A 10,667-nucleotide genomic window follows, 5' to 3' on the forward strand; every position below is an offset into this window, starting at 1 on the left:
CTGTTTGTAAACAAATAGCCAAGCTAAGCTATTAGCATTGAAGGCTAGTGGTTAGCACGTAGCATTTTGTGGTGTCAAAGGCAAAATGTGTTGCAGTGTTTGAAGTGTTGAAGTGACTTGCTCAGTTACATCTGAACTTTATCTTTCCCTATTTCATACGGATTTCATCCTATCTCTCTTCCTCTCCTCCAATTGAAAAGAACAGACAGATGCACACTTTATAAACCTTATTGCAATGCGATTTTAACCAAACGTCAGATTAGCGATCCCACAATTGGTTATAAGTTGCCTTATAAGAATTAATGAGTTAAATTCCTTACAGTACACTGCTTACTTTTTTATATTCATTTAAAAGACACTTCAGTTGAGTGCAGGGTTTGGGTTAGAGTTATGTGGAAAAAAAATACACTGACTTGCATTTCTCTATTCGTAAACTACAAAATACAAATCTTTTATGAATTTGTATGCACTGTGTTTTACCAAACATACGCCTTAGAGATAAAATAAGACTGATTTATTATATCACAAAAACACTTTGAAAAGGTTGAAACTGCAGTGGAATATCATATCTAGTCATATACAATTGCTTTTCCCCAAAAACAATGCTGATGGATATCAACAAACCTATATAGTACATGCCATTTTACAAAATGATTTTTCTCTTCAGATGTGGTAGAAATGTGCTACAAACAAGATAGATCAGGGGTCTTCAACTAAAATTGTTTGAGGTCCAGTAATGAACCCTCCTCAACAGCCGAGGTCCGGACAATTATATACCTAAAAACATGAACTGATGGTTTTTGCCAGACCAGGGTATCTGCAGGATATTAATTGTTACATTTTTTAATAATGCATTATCTTCTTGTCAATCCACCAGTTCACATTTACAACTCTGTGTGTTTGCTGCATAAAAACATGGGTTGATTTTCACATTTGTCTGAACAAAAACAGCAGAAGGGCTTAATGAAAATGCAAATTCATTCTCTTCCAGCAGGTGGCGCTTTGGCAGAAATATAGTAACCACAGCACACAAAGCAGCGCAGCAGCTGACTTTTAAACATGCAGCGCTCATATTTATTTAATGAATTCGTAGTTTTTTGAAGTTTAATCATCACATTAAGCCGTAACGCAATTCTTGTCTTACCGTCCCCAAATTGAAGACCTCCTGAAATCATAATTAAAACTTTCTTGTTCTAAAATTTGATAGAACTAAATGTAAGACTTTACGGACCCATCAACTTTCCTAATTTTTGAGAATGCCACTGTTTTTCCCTCACTGAAAGTTTCATCTGTCTGCGCGCCGCTCTCTGCTCTCTTCACTGCACACACGACTGCACATCTGACTGTAGCAACAGTTAACTGTAGTAGCAACCCGTGGCGCCATAGGACCCAAACGGCTCTACTGAGCTGACCTTGATGTGCTTGATATAAATTAGATTTTATTAGAAAATAGTGTTTGGCATTTATTTATTTCATTATGTCAAAATGCTTCGCAGTCTGGGTGGACACATCTCGAGGTTCATCAGTTGGTGACACCGGAGTTAGATAGTTTGTTTCCAGATCCCACAAGGCTTAAAAGGAACAGTTCACCCAAAAAATGAAAATTTGCTGAAAATGTATTCACCCTCGGGCCATCCAAGTAGTAGATGAGTTTGTTACTTCATCTGAACAGATTTGGAGAAATGTAGTATTACATCACTTGCTCACCAATGGATCCTCTGCAGTGAATGGGTACCATCAGAATGAGAGTCCAAATAGCTGATAAAACATCACAATAAACCACAAGTAATCAACACGACTCCAGTGCATGTTTGTAAGAAACAAATCCACCATCGCTTTCCGCCAAAATACCAATCCATAATAACGCTTCATCCAGTGAAAAAGCCCATCCCCCAACTGACATATTTGTTTAGAATTTTTTTTGGACTGTTTTTGCTTGTAAACGGTACTTAATCTGTGCATATTTCTCTCCTGATTCAGATGACAACATTTTCACTGGAGAAAGCAATATTTTGCATAGAGGACTCAGTTAAAAACATCCCAATGATGCAGCTTTTTTGGCACAGCTTTTTTTCCTGAGAATTTGGTCTGGCGTTATATAGATTACTTGTGAGTTATTGTGATGTTTTCATCAGTTTCAACTCTCTGAACTTCTGATGGCACCCATTCACTGCAGAGGATCCATTAAGGGGCAAATGATGTAATGCTAAATTTCTCAAAATCTGTTCCAATGACGAAACAAACTCATTTCATTTTCATTTTGAGCAAATTTTCCTTTTTGGGCAAACTATTCCTTTAACTAGCAAGATTAGTTTTTTTGCACCAGCACTAACGAACATGAACTGGCAGCCTAAGCATTTTTTTTTCAGCAGCGATGTCCCTCTAAATGCAAGTACATCAAATGAAAACATGTTTTCCTCCTTAGACTATAATGACCTTCATTTGTCTTCTGCATGTAGTGGTTTTATAAGAATAATGCTTTGTGTACCTCAGAGAAGGAGCTCAGAGGAAAACCTCAGGTTTCGAATTGCGCTGGACGCTAACGTGTCGCATGTCTTCTCTCGCATTGCATCTGATTGATGCATCCAATCGATACCGCGGAAGACGATGAGGCCATTTACAGAGACACATACCTCCAGCTGCAGTCATCAACCACATAAATAGATGTAGTGCTGATAAGCTACAGGACGGAAAATGCAAAATCTAATGGCACGCTGTCCCGTTCAATAAATGCTAATGAGTGACCTAAAACCGGAACCATAGCAAGCGTGAAATATGTTAGGACACTTAAAAACAAGCACGCAGATGTCAAGCGAGATATGTGAGAACGCTACTGTAGGCGCTCTTTGAATTTTTAGCAGAGCCGATGCAATAACAAGCTTCAGAGGCTCAGAGTTTAAGAGGAATAGAGCCACACTTTATGACAGAAATAGACAGGGCGCTACAGTTTGTGTAGGCAGACTTTAGCTGAGCGTGGCAAATTTAACAAAGCTGAGACAAAGCATTACAGTAAAGGCACACCGAGACCCCATCTGTTCAGAAAGCTCTCAGATCCATTCTCAAGAACACTAGGCTGAAATTGTACACCACTCAGCATGCAACTATGGGGTGTAAGGGAAAAGGAGCACGCTGCAAACAATTCTATATCTTAAGTGCACTTTTGAGTGCCACAACACCCGCTCCAGAATGCTTATGTCGTGCCATGCAGATGCGGAGTGTTGAACTGCACGATAAAACAAGAAAGGCGAATGATTGATTTATTAAAACTGGGATGAAGACTTTATAATTAATTGAATTGCAGGTTAAGCGGGAACTGAACAGGCGAGCCGAACTCCAATTTGCGCTTTGTGTGTCTAATCAGAAAAAAATAAGCACCTTACCTTGGTTTATTTGTTCAGTTATTTAAGCCTGCAGTAATTAGTGTCAGGACAAAGTACTAAAGGTTAATGAGCATTTGATAAGGCACCATTTTATTAACCAAAACACTTTTTCCTGCTGAAACGTGGGAAATCTGACACTTTTTCTGACTCCGCAGATGGTCTGAGAAAAGTGATAAAAATGGCGCTACTGTTTTTTTGGTGCATATCTTATTTGTGTACCCCAAGCCGAGATGGGTTAGGCTACAAGCGACATTAATTGTTTTTTGGACCACAAATATGAAGGAGATCGACTGCACTGTAAATCACGACAATGGTCTGGGTATCGACACTTGATTTAGTGAGGAGAAAACAAAGCCTCTGCTCTATTTTTCTGTTGCTCTCTGGGCTGCATGTCTTAAATCAATATCCATCAACGATTTTGAAATTACACCCAGACTAAATCCCAATTTCATCACCGGGAGTCACATCTGCTGAGTTTCATTTAATTACATCAGCCTAGAAAAGGACAATCAAAGTTGTTTTTCAACCGTTATTTACCCAACTGAAATGTCAACAAAATCCCAAAACCAACGCGAAGCTAGTTTTTGACAAGCTTTCTTCTTCCGCACATTAAATGATGTAAAGATTTCACTTTAAGAGATATGAAAAATCCTCTCAAAATTTACCTTGTACGATGAGATGCACTTTTGTCGATTCTGGTTTCTTGTTTGTGAGGATGGAACATACGTACGGCCCCTCGTCGTATAAGTTTACATTTATGATCTTTATACTGTATTCAGTGAGTGCTGTGTTTAGTAGGACCACCCGGGGGTCCAACGACCATTTTTCATTCCCCGTGAACAGGATAGTGGTCCGGTTGAGCCATGCCACCCTTGATACTTTGTTGTCCACATTACACCTGTTGAAAGACACAAATAGATGAGGATAAATATGATTGTTTGCCATATGTTAAAGTAAAAATAGGATCCACAGGTTCAAACTCAGTTTGAAATGAGTTGGATACATTTTGAGGAACTTCAATGAAAGGCAAAGTGTTATAATTTAAATGAGGAAGTCATAATGGGATAGCATGTCCAATTATCAGCTAATGCTTTCTTTAAATCTTTTTTTACAGTAGGAAAAGGTCAAGCTAACTTCTACTTGAAGAAAAAGCCAAGAAAACAATGATTTATATTCTAGACACAGTACTGGAGTCCAAAACCTGAGCCTAACCTTCAATTCAACAGACTTTACTGGATAAATATCATGATGCCTATAATATCACTTCAGCTTGCTTGGAATGCAAAAGAAAAAAAACATGTGACAAAGCAACAGGTAATATAAACAGATAGCTGTTCTTTTTCTCTCATTTTCTATTACAGATCTCGAGTAAAAATTAAAAAAGCTTTTCATCTCATCCATTTCAAATAGCCGTGAGGAAAAAATAGGGCAATTCTGGGTGATGGCCACCTTTCAGTTCAGAAGAATCTGGATATGACACTACATTTGTCTCCTTCACAGGAAAGGACATTTCTTAAAACTGCAGAAAAAGACCTAGAGGCATTCGCTAAACTTTTGAGTGATGGCTCTAAAGGTTAGGACTAATTGAAAGTCAGAGCTCCATATTAAAAAACTTAGGCCGCAATCCCATGTACAGCAGTGTACTTTCACAAAAGAAAAAAAAATACTGTTTTCATGGTGTTTATTTGTGATTTTCTGGCATTTGCTTTACTTGTCAATAGTTATTTCATAATACAATGGCACAGAATGTGTTGTTGACATGGTTTTCATCAATAACACTTTTACAAGGTGCAGTGAGGATTTTCAAAATGCCATTGCCAACCCGTTCACGTCAGCATGCCAAAAAACACTGCAGTAATTCATATTAGTCTTTAAGAGGGCTTCACTCTCAAGGTCAAAATCTGTAAATGGATTATTAGACCCTTTACTGGTGAATTTCCCAGCTCTGAAAATTAGTCAACAAGAGAGCGCTCTTTTGGCAAATCTGGAGGGCAACAATTGCAAGTGTGAAGTGAATGCTTTCTCAGGATATTCTTCAAAGGGAAAAGCTCATTCAGACTGTTAATCTATGCAGAGTGCTGGAGCGCAAGAGAGCTTGCAGAGGATTTGAACCATAGAAAACCACAAGATTAAGCTCTGGTCTATAATCATGCATGCTCTGCAGTTTTTGCTTGGGAATCACAGTGCACATTCGAACAATAGAATGGATTTTTTTAAGTTTCAGTTTAAAAATAACCCCATAGCCGCTCTGTGCTTGGCCTTAACACCTTAAAAGTGTTGCAAAACCTACTGTTCATATTTTAACGTCTTGGTGCTGTGGGGTCTAATTTCCCTTAACTTAATGCTCGCTTTCCCCTCCATCCCAAAAAATTCTCATAACTATCAGAAGAAGCTCCCCCAGATGTTATTACGCACATTAATTCTGTACGCAGCAGCAGCACCCTCCATCTTCTGAACTGCACTGTTCATCATGCTCCAATATGTGTCTAGTTGATAAGTGCGTGGATTTGTATCCTTATTCTGACTGAGAGCGACAAACTGAGCCTTAAACACCAAAATAATGACATTAGCATGATGGGGGGGGGACATGGAGGCTACACCAAAAGTTAATTTTCTGTTCAAAAGTTACATTTTAAGGGACTTATTGGTGAAAGGCTTGCACTGTGAATAGGAAGGTCATGGTTCCAATCCCACCGTGGGCACCTTCTCTGGCCGTTCTAAGCAGGATGCTTAACACCTCAACTGCTCCAGGGTTGCTGTGGGACAGATGATTGTGTGCTCTGAATTTCTGCGTCTGCCTGTGACAGATTTGATTAGCAATATGCAAGATAACGAGTTTGCATAGTGGCTGTGGGAACTGGTGCAAAGTCTTACAAAATAAACCAAAAAGGTTTGACTTTACAAACTGTCTCTTGACTTGAGTGTTTAAAAAAGGTGATTACACATTTCTAAAACAATTAAACTGCTACTAAATAGGTCCAAGACTTGATTTGAGTCTTAAAACAGACAGATATTTATGTTTATGCAACAGCAGGTCAAACAGAACACTGCAATGTCATCACACAGTATATGCTTCAGATCAAACAGCATGCATACATTTATAATGATCCATATCAAATAGCTGGCGCACACATTTATATATGCATATCAACCAATGGAGCCATTATAAATGCAATATGCTAAAAAGACCACTCTCACTGTGCTTGAAATTACTGTCACTTAAGCCGAGGCAAAAGCATATAGATTGTTCCACCATGTGCTAAAAAGTGAGAGGTGTTTCTTAGAAGGCAGAGAGAGCCTCCTTTATCCAGCATTGACAGGCTGAGATCAGGCCTCATTCAGTGAACTAATGACTCTTGTCACACCAGTTCCTTGCACTTCAGCCTAATGGACTGTCAGCCACCTTGGTGCCAGATCGTTTATATGAAGAAATATCTTCTCAACTCAAACATGTTCTAAAATACATAGATGGATTATCAATATTTTCCACAACAACCTTATTTAGAGACAGAGAGAAAAAAAGCTATTTTGTTTGAATAACGCTTTTTACTTAATGTAATAGTGGAATGTAATCTTAAAAATAAACTTGCATACTTCACACATCATGTGTTACATGAGCATGATGTAATAAAAATTGTGCTGGGCAACGATTAATCACGATTAATCGCATCCAAAATAAAAGTTTTTGTTTACATAGTATATGTGTGTGTACTGTGTATATTTATTATGTATATATAAATACACACATGCATATATATATAAGAAAAATATATTATGTTTATATATTAAATATATTTATATATAATATAAATTATGTGAATATAAATATATACATGTAAATACTTTCTAAATACATACTGTATGTGTGTGTATTTATATATACATAATAAATATACACAGTACACACACATTTATTATGTAAACAAAAACTTTTATTTTGGATGTGATTAATCGCGATTAATCGTTGCCCAGCACTAAATAAAAAACATCATTGAATCTGATTGATCTAACAGATTAGTCCAACGTTGCTAGGTAATATTTGTCATTTGCACTTATATATTGTTGCTCTTTTGTTAGTTTTGACTGCTTTTATTGTCCTCATTTGTAAGTCGCTTTGGATAAAAGCGTCTGCTAAATGACTAAATAAATAAATAAAAATAAATAATATACTTTGGTATACCAATATATATATATATATTGAAAACAGTGGTATATAGTGAGATATAACGTATATATATAAACTGTACAAATAAATAAACATATGATCCACTCTATGTAAAATTAAACAACAATTGCATGTGAGGGTACATGATTTTAAACATTTTCCAAAGGTACTAATTATTTGGGTTTTAATGGAAAAAATGACTAAGCACACATTTAATTAAGGTTTTTTTTTGAACATTTCTTTCTGTTTAAAACCACCTGACTGATTAAAAACCAGATTCACACACATTGTAAATCTGCTCAGTGTCATTCTAATATCCATATGGTTAATATTGGACATCACCCAGCATAAATATAATAAAGCATAACAAATAAGGAAAAAACTGGTCTTAGTAGGTTTCCTGGTCCAGCCTAGTCAGACTGGTCTGGTTTGGTTTGCTGGTTTTAAACTGGAAAACCAGTTAGATGACCAGCTAAACAAGCTGAGCACCAACAAATCAGCAAGATCAACACCTAAAATAAGAAAGCCACCATTTTATTTTGGTTGGTTTTTTATTTTATTATAAAAAACAAATTTTTGCTATAAGGATGAAGTATATTCTGACAAATATATATACTACAAATATATATACAAATATACTAGATATTCTAGATCTAGTGTTAATGATTTAACACTCTTAACTATCTTACTAAAAATCAATAAAAACAGATAACATAAATAAAGGTTAAATCTGTGACAAACATATAAGGTGCAACAACTTTTAATGTTTGGGTGATGACAACGAGAGGCCATTTCATAAAATGACACTTGTCATATTTTTCATATCGCTGCTATGCCTTTTTCAGATATGAGTAGGTCAGTGAGACTCTCTGCTGTGGGGATTCGGTGCTTGCAGATCATTGTCGGTAGACAGCCATGTGGTCTCAGGGTGAGATTAATGACAGGCAGGCTTTATGTGATGGGAGACTGATGAAGGCCATTACACCAGGGGCAATGAATGGTGGCCACTCTGTTTGGGCTTTCAGATAGAGGGGAAACAGGAATGATTTCCCCAACCAGACACAGACAGCAGTGTCGAGAGTTACATACTGGGATTTAGCGGAATGTGGGATATATAGAAAAAGTAACAAATATTGAAAACCACGTTTGGTGGTGAAACATAATATGATTTTTTATTTTAAATGTCAAAATGGCATTTTATCAAAATACACTGCTTTTTTTATGGATGTTAAGTTGAAACTGTGACTTACTGATTACGTTTAGAAAAAAGGTAAAGGTTTTGACAGATTTTTTTGTCAGCAATAATTGATCAAAAATGACAGTAAAGCCTTGTATGTACAGAAATATATTTTTTCAACTAAATGCTGTTTATGCTGTCCTAAAAAATGTATCAAAGTTTCCACAAAAATATTAAAGCAGCACAAAAATATAGCTTTCCAATCATTAAAAAATTATAATAAAATAAAAAATCTAATATTTTAAAATAGAAACAATTTTTAAATTGCAATAATATATCACAATATTGCTGCTTTTACTGTACGTATATTTGAGCAAATAAATGCAGCTTGTGTGAGCGCAAGAGACTTTCAAAAAATATTTAAAAATGTTACCATTTTTTGTCAAAGTCCTTGCAGACTAACTTACCAAGCTAAATATTTTAGCCATTCTATTCCAAGCAAAATAAAAATATTTCAAATGTATATTATTTAAATTATTTTATGATTTGGAGTAGAACTAGAATGCAAAACAAGATGCCATATTTTTACTGAGAATAATTCTTGATGTAGTTTCTAGCCAGGGTGTTATGTATTTCCTGCAGATGCTTTCAAAATTTAACCCAATGCAAAAGCAAAAGCGTTTGCTTTTCTGTACCCCATTCAAGTTTCCTGAGTGAGCCGTGGCCCTCGTTTGAATTGAAATAACAGTACAATAGAACAGGCCACCACTTGTGATTGCCACTTTTGTCACTGCTTTCAAGGTGGATGCACTAACATTCTATTTGTGTCAGTCCTCGGAGGATCCGTCTGAAGGCCTCAGCCCACCTCCATAGCTAACTAGTCATGTGGATGAATGGCCTGCAGAAGTATGAAGAGAAACTGCCATTTTTGGCCCATCACTCAAGAACACGAGACAGACAAGCCCGATAAACGCTGCCGTTTGCTTTGTCCCACACAGCGGTATCTCCACATCAAAGACCCAAAGCTTCACCATAAGGCAAGCTGGAAAAACACATTGTTAATAATTTGTATACATATTTAAAATAGAACAATTATGCACTTTTTTAACCAAATTTTAATTAAACTTAAATTAAACCCATGACCTTGACAATGTTAGCACTGTTCTCTACTGTTTAAGCTACAGAAATTCACTTCAGTTTACCCATCAGTCTGAAATATAATTATTTTTCTTGTTATATAGATAATATGTGATTTTATTTTTCATAAATGTAGTCTTTGTATACTGAAATCTTTCATCATCATCTTTTATTTTCAAACACACACACACACACACACACATTTTCATTAGAGGTGGTGCAATCGGTCAACCTCTAATTTACATATAATTAAAATAAGTAAAATTTTAAAGTAATATTTCATTTTCAACTGTTGTACGTTCAAGTCTAACCTCAAGCTTGAAGCTGATTGATCTGTGGTTGTGATATGTATACAACCTCAAGCCACATTGCATCCGGTAAAGACACGTGTAGCATTATATATGAGACAGACAGTCACTTTGGTACAAATGTTCTTGATAAGCCTTGAAGGACATACTGCAAATGCACCCTAAAAGGATAAAACTGTAGAAAGACATGAAGGAGAGAAAAACTAGGAGATGTTGAATATGCCTTGAAGCAAGGTCAAGACACTGAAAATGCACTGAATGAACAACATCTCTTAAACAAGCCACATACTAGACAGGATGTGTCTTACGGAAGGATGAAGTTGGTTAGAGAACTGTAGTTTGAGAGTGTTCAAGAAAAAAAAACGTTTATACCGAAAACTGAATTATTACAGTAAAAATGTAATATAGAAATAAAGCTTAAAATGCTGTTTTGTTCTCTCACCAATCAAGGTAGGGTGTGGAAAAACAAAAATAATTTTCTAAGAAAATTCACTTTGAAT

At 36.1% G+C, this 10,667-nt stretch overlaps 1 protein-coding gene across 1 annotated transcript in view; it reads right to left on the minus strand.

Annotated features, from left to right (window-relative positions):
* Positions 1-10,667, minus strand: part of LOC107691701 (opioid-binding protein/cell adhesion molecule-like) — a 75,475-nt gene that overhangs the window by 37,344 nt on the left and 27,464 nt on the right. The window contains exon 2 of the mRNA XM_016490478.1: positions 4,046-4,278. Within this exon, the coding sequence (XP_016345964.1) occupies positions 4,046-4,278 (233 nt within the window). The remainder of the gene's footprint in view (positions 1-4,045; positions 4,279-10,667) is intronic.

The sequence above is a fragment of the Sinocyclocheilus anshuiensis genome, unplaced genomic scaffold (genome assembly GCF_001515605.1).
Source record: "Sinocyclocheilus anshuiensis isolate Anshui unplaced genomic scaffold, SAMN03320099.WGS_v1.1 scaffold186, whole genome shotgun sequence".
Classification (NCBI taxonomy): domain Eukaryota; kingdom Metazoa; phylum Chordata; class Actinopteri; order Cypriniformes; family Cyprinidae; genus Sinocyclocheilus; species Sinocyclocheilus anshuiensis.